The 21,998-nt window shown below is 38.0% G+C and overlaps 1 protein-coding gene across 1 annotated transcript in view; it reads right to left on the minus strand.

Annotated features, from left to right (window-relative positions):
* Positions 1 to 6,540: 6,540 nt before the first annotated feature.
* LOC117982200 (uncharacterized) overlaps positions 6,541 to 21,998 on the minus strand; it is a 179,184-nt gene continuing 163,726 nt past the window's right edge. The window contains exons 2-8 of the mRNA XM_034968519.2: positions 15,305 to 15,458; positions 12,009 to 14,433; positions 11,282 to 11,468; positions 10,528 to 10,700; positions 9,621 to 9,846; positions 8,787 to 9,114; positions 6,541 to 8,278 (exon numbers count right to left, since the gene is read on the minus strand). Of these exons, the coding sequence (XP_034824410.2) occupies positions 7,867 to 8,278; positions 8,787 to 9,114; positions 9,621 to 9,846; positions 10,528 to 10,700; positions 11,282 to 11,468; positions 12,009 to 14,433; positions 15,305 to 15,458 (3,905 nt within the window). The 3' untranslated portion in view covers positions 6,541 to 7,866. The remainder of the gene's footprint in view (positions 8,279 to 8,786; positions 9,115 to 9,620; positions 9,847 to 10,527; positions 10,701 to 11,281; positions 11,469 to 12,008; positions 14,434 to 15,304; positions 15,459 to 21,998) is intronic.

Raw genomic sequence — 21,998 nt, forward strand, 5'->3', positions numbered from 1 at the left:
ACCGGATACGCTAACTTTCTCTGGTTCCTAGGGTCATAATGTGACCCATCCAAAAATGGTTAGGTCACTTACATTGTTATCAGTAGGTATGGCAAAATTACATAAAGAATTCGACAATAATTGAATGCCAAAACTAATTTCAATCCAGCTGCTTAATTCAAAAATATAACGTATCTGAAATGAAATAGGGATCATAATCAAGTGATCGGCGAGTTCCGCATGGTTTGCGATCGTAGTGGTGCTTTCACGGTAAGTTGCGTCAGTTACGAAAGTTATCGATTAGATCGATACGTCAATCATTATCGATATTTTTATAAGCTCGGCACTAAATCGCTATTTTTGGAGATCGCCCGTGAACGGGCCCTCTTTTGTGGCGTTGCGTCGTATTAATTTTTTTTTAATGTGTTATTTTTGTACGATTATGTTTTATAACGACTTTTTTTCACTCTATTATTGAAAATATCCACAAATACAGTTATAATCGTAAAGATGCATTTATTTTGAAGAAGTATTGATTAAATATAACCTCAATATCAGCAATATAAAAAATAAGATTTCTTTATAACCAGGGTGAATAAATAGAAATCGTTTGCAGAATATAAAGAGTTAATTATTTGTCTACAAAATAAAATTAAAACCATGGTGACATAACAATTATATTAGGGGGGGCCCAAAGCTCCTAAGAAAATGGGCAATCTCTTTTAATGAAAATGTTGAGGAATGTGGGTAGTTATTTTTTCGGACTGTGTAATACTGCTGGCCCTACTTGGTCGTTACTGCGTAACCGGTGGGTTGAGTTGGAGCCCTAGGGCTCGACGACATCGGGGGTAACGTCGTCCTAAGAGCGCCTCATGTGAGACTCGGACCTCGGATTAGGATGACGTTAGGACAAAATGGTGTCTACCCATTCAATGTTCTGTGGGAACGTTGCCCGAATACCTACTACTTTTTTTATTCAGATACAATTTAGCCCTTGACTGCAATCTCACCTGGTGATAAGTGATGATGCAGTCGAAGATAGAAGCGGGCTAGCCTGGAAGGGGTATGTACGCGGACACACAGTTCAAAAGTTAGAATCCTTATTAATTTATGATTTTATGAAACTGAGAATATTTTTTCCTAGACTTTCAAACTTTGAGACGGTTAAACAGCAAATTCCCGCTGCGGCCAAAATAAACACTAAGTAATAGTTGAAGATGAGCCAGCATCATTAAAGCTCTTATCTTTTCGGATGCTTTCGACATTTGCTTTTCAATACATATGTAATGGTAGCCTTATACGGAGGCCAAACTTTCTTTTAATATGTTATGTATGCATTTTTTTAAAGAGCTTAACTATTAAAACTACAGAATTCAAAAAGGCATAGAAGTGGTCAAGGTGGCAAAATAAGTCGCTCGTGGTGCCAGATCCTTTTTCCACGCACATGCAAACTGTGGAATCAACTCCCTTCGGCGGTGTTCCCATTAGATTACAACATGGGGTTATTCAAGGTGCGGACCAACAAATTCCTGAAAGGCCGACAACGCATTGGTGGTTCCTCTGGTACTGCAAATGTTCATGGGTGGCGGTAATCACTTAACATCACGTGACCCGCCTGCTCTTTTGCTCGCCATTTTTATTTAAAAACTAGCTTATACTCGCGACGTCGTCCGCGTGGACTACACAAATTTCAAACCCCTATTTCACCCCCTTAGGGGTTGAATTTTCAAAAATCCTCTCTTAGTGGATGCCTACATCATAATAGCTATCTGTCATAGTCCAGTAGTTTGAGCTGTGCGTTGATAGATCAGTCAGTCAGTCAGGTCATCTTTTCCTTTTATATATTTAGATAAATCCGCATCATCATGAACTATTTGTATATTGTATGAAAAACGCTTTTTAAGGCAAAGGTTTTTTTTAATGTAGGTAGAGTACGCGGCTGAAATGTACATCGATCTTTAGAAGGAGATAGCAGATTTGTAGAGCGTTGTCCCTGTCGTTGAGCCCGACAAAACGTCATATAGGTTTGAGTGACAGAGACAACGCTCTACAAAGCCGAAATGTCATTCTAAAGGCCGATGTACATTACTTTCGGCCGCGTACTGTACCTACATTTAAGTACAATCTGCTAAAAGGTAATATAAATACATTTTCTATGGCATAAACTTAAATCTAAAAAAAACAACATTAAATTAAAACTAAAATAAATTAAATTAAATCTAAAACCTCATCGAGGCCACCGCAGCGAGGCATTGTACCCAAGATGCTGGCAGCATTACCTCTTTGGATGGCCAAACTATTTCTTTGACCAAGGTAGCTGCCAGCTCTCGGGTCCCCGGTTGACTCGATAACCCTTTTCGACATTTCCTCAAAAAGAGCCGAGCCCCCAAGCCCCACGGCCCCAAATTAAAAAAACATTAAATCTGCTGAAAAGAATTGACTCAAAAAAGTATTAACATTTAAAACAAACATTTATGCTATTAAAGTCGCATTCGCGTTTTCTCGTTAGTTACCAACAGCGTGACATTAAAAAAAAGTGTTACCATGATGACTGGGATGATTTGGATGCGGTATCTAATGTTTGATCAATGCTGACAAGGGAATGGGTGTCATCGCGGGAGTCATCTCATAGTACTTACTTACTCTTGAGTTGACGATAACCTTATAAGAAAATAAGTACCGACACCAAATACAATGATGAGAAGGTTGCAATACAACGCTACTTTTTATACTTATAATTTCTACATTTACCTTTAATTAAATTATACTGTTCTCTTATAGGGTTCCGTAACCAAAGGGTAAAAACGGAGCCCTATTAATATCACTCTAGTGTCTGTCTGTCTGTCCGCGTGTCACAGGTCTCTAGCTCGTAGACGAAATGAGTTTCATCATCATCATGATCAACCCATCGCCATCTCACTACAGAGCACAGTTCTCCTGTCAGAATTTGGCCACAGTCCACCACCCTGGTCAAGTGCGGATTGGCAGACTTCACACACCTTTGAGAACGTTATCGAGAACTCTCAAGCATGCAGGTTTCCTCACGATGTTTTCCTGCACCGTTAAAGCAAGTGATATTAATTAATTAAAACGCACATAACATTTAAAAGTTAGAGGTGCGTGCCCGGGATCGAACCTCCGACCTCCGACGTCCCTCCTAACCACTAAGTTATCATGGTGAGGTTTTAGTGACTTCGACATAGCATCAACAAATCATATAAAATCTGAATACAGCATCTAGGTACTTAATCAATCTCGTCTACCTATTCTGTTTCAACACTCACTTTAGAAGATAAAAGAAAAGCATTGCAATCCAAGAGGCTCTATCAAAAAGTATTCTTCTGTTGTTCATAATAAAGTTCATTTTCTTTTATACTGCCAGTGTCGTTCAATTTTATTATTTACACAGTAAACAAAGGTACGAAAAACTATTAGATTAAATGGCTGCGGTTCGTTGTTAAAGATATGACTTGTTACTTTCTTCACTTTGAATCGCCGTTTGTCGCATAGCTATATGCTAGACAAATACAGGATGATGGAAAATTATCCTAGATTTATTTATTAGTATAGATAATAAATCCATACTAATATTATAAATACGAAAGTGTTGTTGTGTTGTGTTGTTTGAGTCTATCTACCTGTCTGTCTGTCTGCTAGCTTTTCACGGCCTATCCGTCTAACCGATTTTGACAAAATTTGGTACAGAGATAGCTTGCATCCCGGAGAAAGGCATAGACTACTTTTATCGCCGAAAATCAAAAAGTTCCCACGGGATTTTTAAAACCGAAACTCTTGCGGCGAAGTCGTGGGCATCATCTAATCTAAATATATAAAAGGAAAGGGTGACTGACTGACTGACTGACTGACTGACTGGTCTATCAACGCACAGCTCAAACTACTGGACGGATCTGGCTGAAATTTGGCATGCAGATAGCTATTATGACGTAGGCATCCGCTAAGAAAGGATTTTTGAAAATTCAACTCCTAAGGGGGTGAAATAGGGGTTTGAAATTTGTGAAGTCCACGCGGACGAAGTCGCGAGCATAAGCTAGTATTTTATAAAGAAAAAGAGAGATTGACAGAACTTTCGCTTACAGTTGAAAATACGTCTTCGTAGTGGTATGCCTACGTCTTCCCTGCAATTTGGAGTGTCGAGGGTTCAATCCCGCGCTCGCTCAAATTTTTCGAAGGTATGTGCATTTTAAGCAATTCAATTATGACTTCCTTTAGCAGTGAACGTGAGGAAAACCGCATGTTTTATAGTAATTCATAATGTTATAGGTGCCTCTTTCAAGCTACGTGACACTGGCAAAGTGCATTGTGCTGATCTGGTGCTACAAAAAGCCATCAAACAAGAAAAGAAAAAGACATAGAAACGATGATTTTATCATTTATTCAATGCATTCCAATATTAATCACATAGTTAACTGAACAATTCTTATTATATAATGACAATTAAACAACCCTTTTAGGGCACAGCAATTTTGGCAGGGAGACGGCGCTGTATTCATCAGAGTAAAATTGCTGAAAATCGTTGAATTTTCTCTAAATCTTGCCATTGCTTACTTACTGCGTTTACCGCAAGCGTGACAACATAAAGGAGTTCTGTAATTATCTGTAAGGAATTTTAAAATAAGTAGTAATATAACGAATCATTCTGTATGTATGTTTCAAAGCACAAGTATTACTTAGACAATGCGGTCAGGTCATGCTGCGGTTAAAAGGAAAGTGCTGAGTGCCGTAACTCGCTTATAACCTATTGCGTTGAAATGAAAATCAATTTCCAACGCCACTAGGCCTCTGCCGTTTGCTTAATGCACGCTTTAATGTCGAATTGAGAATGCGAAGATTGTTTACATACATACTGTTTTCAGTTTAAATCTCTATATATAAAAATGAATCGCTGAATGTGTTGCTGATCGCAAATCTCGAGAACAGCTGAACCGATTTCGCTAATTATTTTTTTATAATATTCCTTGAAGTAATGAGGATGGTTCTTACGGAGAGAAAAGTTTAAAAAAATCCTGAAAAAGAAACGACTGTTAGGCGGTACGAAGTTCGCCGGGGCAGCTAGTACTAACTAGAAATCTTTTCATCCATACAATAAGCACTGATATCCTTGATACTTTCAGGCATGCAGGTTTCCTCACGATGTTTTCCTTCACCGTTAAAGCAAGTGATATTTAATTAGGTAGGTACTTAAAACGCACATTACTCCGAAAAGTTAGAGGTGCGTGCCCGGGAACGAACCCTCTAGACGTCCAAACCACTAGGCTATCACAGCTTCTATGATAATATTATTATATTCAGTTGTTTTAAATGCACATAACTCTGAAAAGTTAGAGGTGCGGACTGCCTGAATAGAATTGAGAATAGGGTCTTGGACTGTAGTAGTAAAATGACGTGATTTTTTGTATAGCGGCAGTTTTTGGGGCTATAACATTATTAAAGAGAATAAATTAAAAAAAAAAATATTTTTATTTATTTTTAAAATAATTAATTAAATTAATGTCACGCTGCTGTAGCAAAAGCGATTAATGACGTCAGAAGGCACGACAAATATTTTTCAATTTTTTAACAAAAAAAATATTTTCCCGTAGAAATAACTCTAGTTCTATGTTTGAAAATTGAAAAAAATTGTCGTTCATGTTGAAAATAAATAAAAATCATGTTTTATTCAATTATTCTCTTTAATAATGAATTCTAGCCCCATAAACGTTTATGAGTTTGTATGTACATGAAGTTCATTTTACTTTATGTTATTTTAATTTTTATAATGGTATATTTTATAAATAATATTATGTAAACTGGGTTCTTTTGACTTTAATAAAAAACTTTATTATTATTATACAAAAAATCACATCATTTTATTTCTACAGTCCAAGACCCTATCGTTTGCATTTGGCGATCTTTGCTAGTCAGAAGGGCAGGGCACCTTACACGAGAAAAAATGCAGGAATATTTCTCAATATTTTATTCATATTAAAATAAATCTTTCAAACTTATACAATAATCAGATCATATAACAATCCAATAGAATTTATACAATTTAGAGACTAGAAAGTAGCGATGAACTGAGATTTCAAAATGGAAGAGTTTCTTAGTTAAGTAAAAATATAATAAGTATTTAATATTTGTTAAACAATAGTATTTACAGGAAAATTAGATATTCGAAAAAGTAACTGTGTATTTTAGCACCATTAATAAAGTACTTTAATGCATAAATTCTTTGATTATTATTTTAATTTTATGTTTTATTTTAAAACACATTCGCCCTAAAACACAACAAAACTAAACATTTTTTATTCTGTTACAGATTAAAGAAAAAAATAAAATTGATAAAATCATAGACTATATAGGTATTTATAAACAAACTCTTTCATACTGTGTGTCGAACGCATAACATTCTTTATTCAAACTTGTGTCAAAATGACGTGCTTTATTAACCTACTTTACAAAACTTAACCTAGCCATACGTAACTATTATTTACAATGTACCTACCCAACTACCATTCAAATGATAATTGTTAGACACATAGAGTCATTCACTGAAACGAATACTGTTATAAATTAAAGTTTATTTACAAAATACACAGACCTAAGTTTACAGCATTTCAACCAATTGAAATTTAAACTTAAATCATAATTTGCGCAATTGAATTTATAAATCCAATATATTGAATTTTACTTAATTTCCTCGTACCATTCTCACCAACATAAAATCTGTAAAATGTGGTTCAATACTGATAGATAACCTGATATTTACGATAGTTTAATAGCTAGAGAATTTCAACGTACTTATCTATTGAAATTGAAACATTGCAAGAATTTCACGCGATTAGAAATAAAAATTGCTCTTGCTTAATCAAATTGATTGATTCAAATTTTATATAATTTGGCATTCACACCCAAAAACCTATAAAAAACTGTTACCTATAATTGTATGAGACGACAGAATTTTAACGTATTGAAAATGAAAAATTGCAATAATTTCACACGGTTGGAAATAAAACATCGCTTTTGCACAATGCTATTGATTGAATTTTAGATAATTCGGTATTCACGCCAAATAACCTATAGGCGACGATTTTTTATAAACCTTGGACATAGAAATCCTGATTTATAGAAGTTTTTATTTATATCGAGAATTAAGAACATTTTCGCACCTAAGATTTTGAAAAGAAAAAACGCTGGAATAACAACAAATTCCTAATTAAAGCTACATAACTGTCACGTCTAAATTTTATTCTGCTATTTCCCATCTACCGTCATACCTTGGGGCTCATTTTTTTTCAACTGGCTTTACGGCTCTGGGTTCTTGCCCATTTGAACCTGGAAGTTTATAAAGTATTCCAATGTCATGAACTTTTTGCTTGACGCACTATTTCAACAAAATATATATCTGTATCTGAGGATAAAACCAGCGCAAGACTCAAATATCACACTCAAATTCTGGCACCCTCTTATTCTCCATTTGGTGTCATTTGGAAATGGTTTTCTCTCATCCCTATTCTGGAGAAGCCATTGATGCTGTTCCTACTGACCAGTCTACTACCAGGTTCTCGTCGCCGCAGCAGAAAACTTCGAGAAGCTCGTACATCAATGGTAATAGGCGGAAAAGCTTGGCACCGTGATCGCAGACCAGTTGATGCTTGAAAGAGAGTGGCTTCGGGTCACGTGGCTCTCGGGAATCTGTGTTTTTTGTGTACGTCTGCCCCAAAAAGGGGAGACTCAAGAAAAGACTCAAGAAGAGGAAGGAAAAGGGACAAAGTTATTAACAACTTGGAGGGAGTCAAGAAGGCGCTCACGGGAACCACACAAAGAGTAAGTAGGAGGAGAGGAGGGAGGTTTGCCAAGTGGTTTTCTCTTTATCTTTCTTGATAATACTCAAATATCACACTCAAATTCCGGCACCCTCTTATTTCTTCCATCAGGTGTCATTTGGAAATGGTTTTCTCTCGTCCCTATCCTGGGGAAGCCATTGAAGCTGTTCCTACTGACAAGAGGATTCTCTCTTTCCCTTTCTCGATGGAAACTGGACGTTGAAAGTTTACCGTCCTTCCGTTCGGTAAAGTTCGGGTCGTTAAAGTTTTTGTCCGGGAAACTTCTGTCCGGGAAGTTCTTGTCTGGGAAGTTTCGTTCGTTGAACTCTCCGTCGGAGAAGTTTCGCTCGTTGAACGGCACGTCCCGGATGCCGAAGCCGCCCATCCGTGGCGTGCCGATCCCGAATTTGTTTCTGAGCTCCTCGTCCCGCAAACTGAAAGCCCGATTGTCGAACTTGGGTGCACCTGTTTGTAATCTGGAAATGTTATAAAATTGTGTTAGATTTAGTAATGTCGTAAAACATCTCTTTGTGCAAGCGGTGCGCGTCTTTGGTGCGCAGAGTACGGGCAGCTCCAACAACATTGCTGCGATAGACTCGTTACAGTGTCAATGCTGGAGAGAAAGTACTGGGCCATTAAACTTTTTTAATTATACAAATAAACACGCTTTCACATTTATAATAAGGGTACTGATTGTGTTAAATTGTAATTTATTGATATGATGATTGATGAAAGTACATTGTATGGGCTAATCCCAAAAAAAATTGCATTATGCAGTTGGTGCCACGTAAAAAAGACTTCTGGACGACCTGTCATGGTGGTGTTGTCTACACATGGGTATATGGTTGTACTACTCATACCTACAGCCAGTAAACCATGAAAGATGACTGAAAACGTCAATGTGGTTGCTTTAAGGCCATATCATCCGCTCCAAAATGAAAGCAGATGTTAGATCGGACTCTCAAGAATAGGAGAGATACTTACTCTCTAAAACATCGCCTCTCCCGATCATACTCCGCCGACAAGCCATCATCATCGTGAATAATCGCTGAGGGGTCACTATAGACCGAGGATTCTTGGTAAAACGAGTCCAAATCCACATAATTGCCCTCGGAAGGTTCATTATCTAGGAGCTCAGCTAGCTGGGCCTTGAGGGTCGCGAACGCGGGCCGCTGTGAGGGGTCGGCGTGCCAGCACGAGTGCATGGCGCGGTAGAGTTGGGGCTTGCAATGAGGGGGTCGCTCTAATCGGTAGCCCTCCGTCACGGCTGCTAGAACCTCTCGTCCAGACATCGCTGCGTATGGCGTTGAACCTGAAACAGGAGACAAATATTCCTGATTGAATATCGACCATACATACACTTCCACAGAGCTATGCTTAGAGTTTCTCGTATAATCGAATAGAAACTGAAGAGTAACCGACATTAACGTTTTGCAAAGCTGAAGTGGCAATGGGCAAGGCACATAGTCATAGTTCTTTCATAGCCATAGTCAGGTCTTAATCTATACCCATGCAAAAATCACGTCAATCCGTTGCACCGTTGCGATGTGATTGAAGGACAAACCAACAAACAAACACACTTTCGCATTTATAATAAGGGTACTGATTGTAATTTTAACTTAATTCAATTTAAATTTTTTGTAAGTATATTTATGTTAGTTAGTAGTTTAATTAGTGTAAATTGGGATTTATGCCCGTAAAGCAAACATTGAAAATGATAAGCGGTGAGGTGTCTTAGAACAGTTGGCAGAAGCGAAGCTTCTTACGCATTGTGGAAAAATCGCGCAGCGCGATATGCCGCAGGCTACTGCTACTCACCGAGCGTCACAATCTCCCACAGCAGTATCCCAAAGGCCCATACGTCGGTGTGGTGGCTGTACACGTTGTACAGCAGTGCCTCGGGCGCCATCCACCGTACCGGCAATGCGCCTCGACCGCCGCGCGCGCCTGCGCCCGCGCAGCGCGACATACCGAAGTCCGCGATCTTGCATAGTTTGTTATGGTCTACGAGTACGTTGCGCGCGGCTAAATCGCGATGGACAATCTGTAAATAAATAAATAAGTATAAAAATAAAAATGGTAGCGTGTATCCACATTCCACATGTACCTGCGGAAGAAGTGAAACTTCTGGGGTTATAACACGTTCATTATGGATACTTCTTATAATTACAAGGACCTTCAGATATTACTCATATTAAAAAAAAATCGTTTGACGATCGACGATGACGAGCAACGAATTCCAAAATGACATCGACTTTTTAAATGTTGCCAGTTCCCTTTTGTTTTTAAATTAAAGAGAAAGCAATTCAGCAATTATTTCTTTTTACTCGACAACGGCAAAGCCAAAAGGCATAGTACTGATTTTAGCAGTCTATGTATGTTTTAATTGCAAGGCTTGCGTCAAAACTGCGTCTAATAAACGCAATGATGAGGTCTAGGCTGAAGCGCGCTTGCCTTGAAGTTGCCTTTATTCACTAGATTGCCTAGATTCACTCTTGCTTGATAGCTTTGAAAGTATTGAGAGTATAAGTGGTGGGAAACATGGACACCGGAAAAGCATTCCACACCATAAGCGTATCAGAAACATCGAGCAAAAACGTTTGGTGCGATTAGATTGAGTGTCTACCACATATGGATGCCAACGTTTACGCTTTCTCGCTGTTCTGTGGTAGATTTCCAGCTGAGCAAAGCTAGCTAGTAAGGCTATAAGACAGAGAGTACTTACTCCCTTAGAAGCGATATAGTCCATGCCCCTCGCGACGCAGTAGGCGAAGACGGTGAGGTCCCGCGACGTGAGCGCGCCGCTGCCGCTGAAGCGGTCGGGCCGGGAGCGGCGCTCGCGCAGGTACGTCAGCAGCTTGCCACACATCACGTACTCCATTATGAGGAGATACGGTTCTGGAATTAGATGAGACGAGGGTTAGAGAGCAAGTAAAAGAAATACCACCAAATACAAAAACGCACCGCTAAGCGACACTGCGAAAAAATCTTTTGTTAATCCGATTCAAGTTAGCCCTTGACTTGATGCAGTCTAAGATGGAAGCAGGCTAACTTGGAAGGAGTTCGCCGTTTCATTAAACCTATGCCCATTGGATTCTACACAGCATCGTAACGGACCGCTAAATCACTTTGCCGATAGGGTGGTAAATAGACCAGACCTGAATTTTTTCGAAATTACAAACTCCTAAGCAACCCCTGCCGGGAATTAAACTCTGGAACTCCAACTTATAAAACCACAACGCTCACCACTGCGTCAGGAAGTTCGTCACGGTTACCGATTAGGAGTATGGGTTTAATTTAATTACCATATCGATTCCATATAAGACAGCATCGTAATTTATTACCAAGTGAGATCGCATTCAACAGAATTACCCTATCATTGTTTTCAAACACCATTTTTCTACCGTGTTTCTCCTGATTTAGAGATAAGATTAGGTTGAAATTATTTCGATTTAAGATTTCATAAATAAAATATTTACCCTGTTCAGTACAACAAGCCAGGATAGTGACCACATTGGGATGAGTGCCAATCTTCTGCATGATGTATATTTCGTGCAGAAGCTCCTGTTTCTCCTTCTGCGAGGCGGACTCTTTGATCGTCTTGACTGCCACGAGGCGCGTCAGTCCATCGTGGCCATTCAAGTCATCGGCTTCGGCTTTCCATACCTGCAAAACAATAAAAAGAAAAACAAAAATTAATTAAACTTTTACAAGTATTTTTGAATCGTCAGAGGCATCTACCACCAACTACCAATAATTAATAATGCACAAAAATCCACCAAAAATCTACCATCTACTACCAATAAATAATTAATTATCCATCAAAAATTCTGTTCAAATCGCATAATATTTAAATCATCAATCCGGGTGGTCAAAGTATCCACAGATTTTGGTTGTATTTTTTAATTAAGAACCATTTTTATAGATTTGTCACGTTGCAATTTTTACTTGGATCTATTTATGAGGAATAAATCTACAATGATGCGCACTATATAGACCAGGGACAATTTTGGCAAATTAATCGACAGTTAAGTTCGGCTCAATTGCACTAAATATTTTACGACTGACGCAGCTAAACTTCTCGCAGTCTCCATTAGTGTACTTCCAGCAGTTTCTCACATTAGACATACATGCTATATATACTGTTTTATAATATTGTGTAGTGATGATAGTGATAAAGTTATAAAAAAACAAAATTAATTTTACCTGTCCAAAATTTCCTTGTCCCAACAAAGTTTGTAGCCTAAGCTTATTTCGAGGAAACTCCCATTTTTGGTCAGGCTTAGTAGGAGTAGGCAAAGGAGGACGAGCAACTGGCGTTATGGGTGATTCCTTTTTGATTTCTCCTCCTTCGTCGAAATAGCCCTCATATTCCGTGTCAATATCTTTGGTCTTCTTATTCATAATGTTCCTAAGAACAAATACTACAACTGCTATTACAGGTAAAAATCCGAGTCCAGCCAATACATACGATGCTGTATAAGTTTTTTCAGCTTCTATCACAACTTCTTCATTTTGAGAATCATTGCTTCCTTCATTAACTCCTGTTTTGTTATTAGTATCTGTTTTATTAGCATCTTTAGTAGAGTTGACACTTAATACTAGTGGCTTAGAACTGGACTCTGATGAAGTTCGAGATACAACTATAAAAGGTTTAAATATATTTTCTGTCGTTTCTACTGCCCGAGTGGTCGGCATCGTAGTTGGAATAACTACAGGTGTAGTAAAAGATTCAGTTTCATTAGTAAATGTAGTTAAAGTTACGGGAGTAGTCGTGGTAGTTGTTGTAGTGGTTGTAGTAGTTGTTGGTCTTCTTCTTTTTAAAATATTTTTTGGTCGTATCGTTATACCATTGGTCGTATTCACATAATCGTTTTGTTTAAATAAACTTGCTAATCTTTCAGATATTTTTGAGGTTGTTGTCTCTTGTTTCTCTCCAATAAATTTTTCACTGGTTATGGGAGATTCCGTTGGTTTCTGAATTATTATAGGTTTTGGGGTTGGGTTGGCTTTGAAAGGACCTTCTGTTGTAGTTGTCCTTATACGAATTCTATGTCTGTATGGTCTTACAGTTGATGAAGGAGCAGCTGTTGTTGTTTCTGTTTCATTTATTATTATAGCTTTTGGTATTGTAGTATTTGTTGATAGTTCTATAGGTTCAGATGTTGTTGTATTTTCCGTTTCTTTTATTAACTCATCAGTTTTATTTGGACCTTTTACTGATGAAGTAATTGATACAGAAGTAACAACAGCGGTGTAAACTGAAGTTGCAGTTTTTTCTGTTGTAGTATTTACTATTTCTAATAAGCTATTGTCTGTACTAGACAATGTTGTTAGTCTAGAAGGTCGGCGACGTAAATTAAAATAGGTTCGTGTAAAATTTCTTGGTGGGGGTACAGGAGTAGTTTTATTCGAAGAAGTATCTTTAATTATGGTTCCATTAGAATTCGTTAAAGGGTCTTTATTTACTGAAGTATTATTAAGTCCATTACTATCTTTATTTTTATCAATTGAGCTCGGAGTAATATTTTGTATAATCGATTCGGTGACATTCGTTTGTACAACTGACTGCGGTTTTGGCGTCGATTGTGTTGTACTTGAATATTTTCTATAAGCATTTACTAATCCTACATGTCGTGCTGGTGCAGGTCCCTTTACCGTGTTTCTTATTTTATTCTTTTCTATGGTATTTTTTACAACGGAAACATCCATATCTTCATTGATTTCTTCCTCACCCGCGCTAGTGTTTTTATATTTTTCGGTGGCGGAGTATCTCGAGTTAAACTTTCTTTTATCTACTGGTGCTGCTATGAAATTCACAGACTTCGTAGATGCTGAGAGAGATGGAGAATTCGTCAAATTATCTGTAATGGCCTGCCCTGCAAGCTTTTGGCCAAAATATATAAATGGAGCCATTTCTTCGTCAGGCAATTCCGTTTCTAGCGGTCGAAAGTGATTATATATCTCTTCAGACATAAACAATGTATGATTATCTGTTTTATCTTTATCTATTTTTTCTAACTTTGTGTTTTGTATATCTGTACTATTTGCTATTGAGTTAACTTCTGGTTTTTCTTCTTTTTCGGGCAAGATAGTCGTCTTCTCTTTCTCCTCGGAAATAATAACTGTTGTGGTTTCAAATTGGTATGTAACATTTTCTTTGATTTCGTTACTGGATGTGGTTTTATTCAAGTCAGGTGAAACTTGTGTTATGTTATCTGTGTCGGAATAATTTAATAAATAAAGTCCATGATTAGATTCATCGACTTGAAACTCCTCCTCTGGATCTAAATCGACCTCTTTATCGAGGCCTTCTAACTTTTCAGGCGGGACATATATTATAGCGCTTTCAGTCGTGGTTTCTGCTACGAGAGTCTTATTTCCTAGTTCTTTTCTCCTATTATTTAAAAATCCTGCTCTACTTTTGTTTTCTTGGTACAACACCCTGGGTATGAACAGGTGTCTTATTTCGTGTGGTTTAACATCCTGTTTTATTTCTCTGTTTCCGTCCCGGGATACGAGTTTCAGCGTGGGCGCAATAGCTTCGTTGCTCGAGTTCTCGAATGTTATCCTCCTTACTATGGAGCTGTTCGAATCTCTGATTTCCAACTGGGCAAATGTAGTGTTTCCCCTGGAAAAGATAGAAAACGTAATTGTTAATTTAACAAAGGATAGACAACTTGAAATATTTCTGTTTTTTTTTTTTTTTTTAATTTATTTATCACCGACAACTTCCATACATAAAAGACCGCACATTTAAATACATACAATAAACAGTATGGTCGTCAATTACAGGTGAAACTTTGCTTATAAACTAACATGCACTAACTTACAGACTAACAGATTAAAGTATAGATTAACTTAATAACAGACAGACTTAATAACGTACAGAGTAACTTGACAGATTAACAGTAGGTAAAAATATAATAGTTAAATATGTAAAGGAATTTAAATTTAAAGAAAAATATAGATATACCTACTTAACAAAATATAACTAACAAAATATCCACGATTAATGGTCTCCAATTTGATCACAAATAATTTTTTTTTAAAATTTGGTTAGTTTGTCATGGAAAATATCTACATCACTAGCGCCTGACACACAAATGTCACCAAAATGTTTTAGTAATACAGAAGTTCAAACGTTTATATTAATTAATGATACTGTTTGATGGTGGGTGGTGTGATTCATCAGTTTTTGTCGTTGATGCTTATGACTTTGCAATTGAGCAATTATTATAAGCATTGTGAAATAGCGACGGATTTCATTCACTTGATTTTTATCAGAAAATTGAGTTTCTGTATATTTTATTAGATGGTAAGCAACGAAACAATACAAAATTTAATCTAACGAGTTCATGGTGTGATAGAAATTTAAAGATTTTTATGCAAAAAAACATTTACAAATGTTTTCGAATCTTCAAGTGTATCTACCACAAGTGTATCTACCACAAGAAACTCGGCTGATTTTTGCCTATTTCTGATAGGAATGTTATACTCACTTGTGAGGCTTATGCGCTAGATTGGCGATGGTATTGATATGTGTGGTGAGCCTCCCTGTCAACAGCTGCCTCCGTCGCGCGGCTAGTAGCGACAGCAACTGCGAGTCGCGCGTTGTATTCGCGCTGCTCTGCGTCGTTGTCCGCCGGGAGGTGGCTGGAATAGAAGAATATAGACTATGAGTATCGCTGAAAAGCTAGCCGGTAATTGTAGCTAAGGATACATTTTTTTTAATAAAAATGGCGAGCAAACGAGCAGGCGGGTCACCTGATGTAAGTGATTACCGCCGCCCATGAACATTTGCAGTACCAGAGGAACCACCAATGCGTTGCCGGCCTTTCAGGAATTTTTGGTCCGCCCCTCGAAACAAGCAAACAAACATTACCTACAGGATTATTTAGAGCAAACAAGATATTTCAGATAAGGGATTTTCCAGAAATTGCCTAAAATTGCGTAAGCATGGTCACAAAAATTTAAGGTCAGGAAAATTTAAGGCAAGTCAGGACTCTAAACTGAACCTGAACGTAGATCTGTAAAAAAATTATATCTTTTGAAAATGTTCTCTGCGAAAATGCTGGCTTTTTTTCTAGACCTGTTTTACCTTTTTTTGAGTAGGTACTAAATGGGTACACCGCATTATCACAATTAGGAACCCGAAATTAATTTCTGAAGCTATAATTTGGTCGCCACAAGTCGCTCGGCCTTAAACGTTGGATTGCGTGACAATAATTAGGCGTAATCAACCATTGCTACCATCCTTCACCTCAAAACAAGACAATAGGCGGCTGCGGGATTAGTGAGACGACTGTTCGAATAGATTTGTGATTAAAATCGATATTCATTGCTATTCGTTTAAGTATCCAATTCCTGAGCACAACAAAATTTTAGAGCATTCGCATCCTCTTCTTATGATACCCCACTTGATATAGTTTTTTTTTTGATATTTTGATATTCATTATTAAGTACAAGTAAAAAACTATCAATGACTAAAACATAATATTTAAAAGTACATGTTACATTTTTACAAAAAATATACGCCGTCCAAATGGTCATTTATGGGCATTGTGCCCAAAACACTGGCGCTATTACCTCGCTGAACGGCAAGGCTCAACCGTTGAGCGAAATAAGCACCAGCTCTTGGGTCACCAGACGCGTGGATCAGACACGACGTTTATAAAAGTTATATCCTCTTCTTACTAATATAATATGAAAAGGACAGACATAGTTTGACAGTTTTAAGTTTAATTTAGAGCCGTCAAACATCGTTTAGTTAGCTGCTAGTCGCGAGCGTATCGTTTGTAGAGTGCAGTCTTTAAATGTAAAAATCATGTTCCGTCCTTTTTAGCAATATTAAAAACAAGAGGATGCATATACTTACTCTAAATTTAGTTTAGCGAAAAACAACAGAATCAACGCCAATATAAAACTAGCTGACTCGCACCGTCTTCATCCGGGGAAGATTTAGAGGTAGCACGCACCTAAAGTCCGTTCATTTGAATTTAAATCAATCAAATCCGGCGGAATTAATTCCGCAGTGCACGCGCTGCTATGTAGTTCTATATGTAGAACTAAAGTCCTTACAGATTATACATTCTTACCGATTATAACATTGATAATGCATCGCAATACATCACTAGATGAAATGCAAACGAGCTTGTCGTTAGGACCTTGACACGTGAAAGAGTGTTATGAGAACGCAATGCTCGTCGAATAATTACCATTATTATACTGCTGAGTAAGTCCCGCAAATTTCTAATGCGCGTGGCCGCCATTTTAGTTACGTCAGCACTAGACTGAAGTTTCGAGCTGATGGTATATTTTTATTTCGGCTGACGTCAAAATGAAGTCATTTCGATGTTAATGAGACATGGTTCCAGCGTAATAGCAATTTGCGGGACTTATGCAGCAGTATAATAATGGTAATAGGCTCTAAGGTCTAAGCTTCGAAAGCTTGCCGCCTCTCACATTCCTTGCCAAGCGCTTGAATAGCTCGAAATTGCCTAATTGTCGGCAGCTACACTGTTTCACAATCTTGAACATCGGTAGAGCCAATACAAACAGACGGACTGAAGTAGACTCCATTTTTCAGAGGATCTCTTCGTTGTCTGTCTGTCGTGTCTGTCAAGAAAACCTATAGGGTACTATTCGTTAACCTAGAATCATGAAATTTGGCAGGTAGCAAAAGTAAAGGCGAAAATCTGAAAATCGTGAATTTGTGGTTAAATCACAAGAAAAAAAATTAAAATGTGTTCATGAACTAAACTATAAATATGTGTAACTAAATATATAAAAGGCAAAGGTGACTGACTGACTGACTGATGTATCAACGGCCAACGCACAGCTCATACTACTGGACGGATCGGGCTAAAATTTGGAATGCAGATAGCTATTATGACGTAGGCATCCGCTACGAAATAATTTTTGAAAATTCATCACTATGGTCATTACAATTTAACATCTTTCTTTAATATAATCTTCTTCTAAATATATAAAAGGAAAAGGTGACTGACTGACTGACTGACTGACTGATCTATCAATGCACAGCTCAAACTACTGGACGGATCGGGCTGAAATTTGGCATACAGATAGCTATTATGACGTAGGTATCCGCTAAGAAAGGATTTTTGAAAATTCAACCCATAAGGGGGTGAAATAGGGGTTTGAAATTTGTGTAGTCCACACGGACGAAGTTGCGAGCATAAGCTAGTTAACTATAAGTACCTACTTAATTAATTTTTAAAGATGTTAAAGCTGTATAAACATACTAAAACAAGCAATACCCATTTCTATAAGTATTCATGTAGGTATATTTTGCAATTTGAACAGTATTTAAACTAACTTAATTCATTGTTACAATAGGTTTAACTGTGACGTTAAACCTTAAATCGACTTCAGTAGGTATAAAAGCGTAAACCATGGGAAAATTTATTTTGCAATAAGTATTATCCGATATTTAAAGGTATCTAGTAAAAGTTCACAGATAACTTGTTCTTTTATAAACAAATCAGTAAGGCTCCGTGATCTTATCAGATAAGCTACCTCGAGCGAAATGTTCAGTGTATTATACGAGACACGGTTAAGTAATCAATTATTAAGTGTATCCTATTTAAAAGGTCACTTTTATCGATCTGAAGTTAGGCCCTTGACTGCGATTTCACCTGAGGGTAAATGATGATGTAGTCTTTTTTTTAAATAGAGATAGCGAGCAAACGAGCAGGGGGTTACCTGATGATAAGTGATTACCGCCGCCCATGAACATTTGCAGCACCAGAGGAACTGCTGATGCGTTGCCGGCCTTTTAGGAATTTGTTGGTCCGCCCCTTGAATAACCCCATGTTGTAATCTAATGGGAACACCGCCGATGGGAGTTGATTCCACAGTTTGTATGTGAGTGGAAAGAAGGATCTGGCACAACGGACGGTCGAAGTGCACCAGACACCCAAGTGGTGAGGGTGAAATTGCTTACGGTGGCGCGCGGTGCGGTTGTAGAAAAAGGAGGATGGATAGTCTAAGATGGAAGTTGACTATCTTAGAAGGGGTGTGGCAGTTTAATTAAACCCATACCCCTGATCGGTTCCCACGCGGCGGTACGATCGTACCGGAACATCGTAGTAGATTATGGTCAAATCCTTCTCATTCTGAGAGGAGACCAGTGCTTAGTAGTGAGCCAGCGATGGGTTGATCATGATGATGACAAGGTTAACGCAAGCAAAGCCTGCAACAAAATCCATTTCAGCATAACAATACAATAAGTACCCACCATTTATAGCTATTAAGTAAACGTTCACTTTACCTAACGTTACAAACATATTACAAAGAGTAGGTAGGTACCTACCTATTATTAATGTAATACGTATAGAATGCGTAAAAAGTGTATTGTCTTGGATACAGTTCCCACATTAGATCATTTCAATAGCGATTCATGTTTCGTAGATTTATGGCAAAAACCTTAAAGATTACGCTTAGGTACCTATCATGATACTACTTAGTGGTGATAATAAAAAGAATGCCCGGCTGAGTTTGACACTACTAGACACTATATTATTACATCACTTCGCAGCTTATTCTCCTGTTTAGAACTTAACATTTATATAATGCGCGTAAGGTCCTTTAATAGAGTCAGCTAATATGAAATGGCGATGTGTGGCGGCCGCGAGTAATGGATGGCCCCATTGTCGGTCACTGCACGTTGCAGGTGCGCCGCGATACTGCTGCGAACTGGCGATATCGATATTTTATATAGCGTTTGTATATTGTGGGTAAGATTAAAAGAATCAATTATACTTATTATACAGAGAAATCCCTTAATTTATTAAGGATGTTCCTAAGGTCAGTGCCGAAATGTGGCATTTTTCGAAACCCGGCGTGTGGTGGGGTGTAGCATACCCCATCAATTCTTTTTACTGGCGTAATTTTTTTTTTATTATAAGTTACGTGGTAGCGGCTTCGAGTTTTAAATTTTAAGTGAAGTAACTAAAATTTTATTTCGTGTTTTGCGACTCAGTTGAAACTAATGAAAAGACGTTTAAAGAAGAAAGAAAAGACGTTTATTTATGCAATTGTGCCACACATTACAACTTAAAGCTAAGAGCTGGTTATTCCGGCGCTTCTTCCACCTGAGAACACGCAAAAGAAGCGCCGGAACAAACTGTCATATTGTGTGGCACAACCCGAAAAAAGGGTCCCAGCTCAGCATTATGCTGTATGCCTTGTTGCACAAGAACATACAGCGCTGATTTTCAGCTGATCAAATCATTATTTTAGAGTCATCATTATGAGTAAGCATACTATTTTGGATTCTATCTATTTAGTTTAGGTTTTATATAACTTGAACATCTACAAAAAAAAACCGTAAAATGTTATATTCTGTCGATATTTCTTTGTGATTTTCACATCTCTAGTGTAACGGTTCGCACTGCTAGCCAAACGACAATGGTTGATTGTAGTCGCAGTTATATTGAAAATGCCAGTGCATATTACGGATTTATTGAGTCTCTGTGTACTTATGTAGGCAATGGCAGTGATACCTAAAAATGAACCTACGTGAAATGAAACATCGTGAGGAAACTTTGTGCCTGAAAATTCTCAGAATAATCCTTCTTTTCACGCACATGCAAACTGTGGAAACAACTCCCATCGGCGGTGTTCCCACTAGATTATAACATGGGGTTATTCTAGGGGCGGACCAACAAATTCCTGAAAGGCCGGCAACGCATCGGCGCGCCTCTGGTGCTGCAAATGTTCATGGGCGGCGGTAATCACTTAACATCAGGTGACCCGTCTGCTCGTTTGCTCGTAAATTAAAAAAAAGTATATGTAGTTTGTTTGTTGGTTTGTCCTTCAATCACGTCGCAACAGAGCAACCGATTGAGGTGCTTTTTTTATGGATATAGTTTAAGACCTTCGAAGTGACATGGGCTACTTTTAATACCGAAAAATCAAAGAGTTCCCACGGGATTCTTGGAAACCTGAAAAACCTAAAGTTGCGGGCATCAGCTGGTCTATAATATATATAAAAAGAAAATCTGACAGATTTACTGATCGACTGATTTGTCAACGCACAGCTAAAACTCCTGGACGGTTTGGGCTGTTTGGCTTGCAGGTAGCTATTATGACTTAGGCATGGATTTTTAAAAATTCTACCCTCAAGTCCCCAAGGTGGAGAAATAGGGGTTTGAAATTTGTGTCCACGCGAACGAAGTCGCGAGCATAAGCTAGTTTCTTTCTAAAAAGACCGTATGTTTTACTAGTGTGTACTCTGTTGTCTGGTGGGAGGCTTCGGCCGTGGCTAGTTACCACCCTACCGGCAAAGCCGTGCCGCCAAGCGATTTAGCGTTCCGGTACGATGCCGTGTAGAAACCAAAGGGGTACGGGTTTAATAAAAACTGCCATATCCCTTCCAGGTTAGCCCGCTATCATCTTAGACTGCATCATCACTTACCATCAGGTGAGATTGCAGTCAAGGGCTAACTTGTATCTGAATAAATAAATAAAAAGTACTACTGTTATCACATATATCGATGACTTCAGCACATAGCAATTGCAATTACCTGCAGTGAACGTGGCTTATCAGCACGAGCACGCCGGCCTAGTCTCGAATAGCGTCATAAATTATTTCCACTGATAGTGCTTACCTACTAAACGCTTAGGTCATAGCTTGAAGTAATCTTTTGCGAATGCCTCAGCGCGAATACTCGCTGTAGAAGCTTAAGTTCTCGGCAGTGGCGTGCAGGTCATAGAGGCATTAATGCACTGCTTACCCTAGTTGTAATGGCTCAACGCATATTTTTCATTATGACCTGCCAGTAAATAGGTTCCTACCTAACTAATGCTTAACCTGGCTTCAAACACTGTGCACGCCACTGGTTCTCGGGTACTAAATTTTAAACAAAATAAAGTTTGATATAGGTAGTAAAAACCGGCCAAGTGCGAGTCAGGCTCGCGCAACCAGGGTTCCGTAATACAGTCGTATATTTTCGTCATTTTGCACGATAATTCAAAAACTATGATGCATAAAAATCTGTTTCAGAATGTACAGGTGAAGACCTTTCATATGATACCCCACTTGATATAGTTATCTTACTTCGAAAATTGAAAATACAAATTAATTTAAACTTAAAACGTAAACGTAAAAATAAATTAAACATAAAACGTAAACTAATTGAAAAATCCTATTACAATGTAAAGGATTATTTA

The sequence above is a fragment of the Maniola hyperantus genome, chromosome 5, assembly GCF_902806685.2.
Source record: "Maniola hyperantus chromosome 5, iAphHyp1.2, whole genome shotgun sequence".
NCBI classification, from domain to species: Eukaryota; Metazoa; Arthropoda; class Insecta; order Lepidoptera; family Nymphalidae; genus Maniola; species Maniola hyperantus.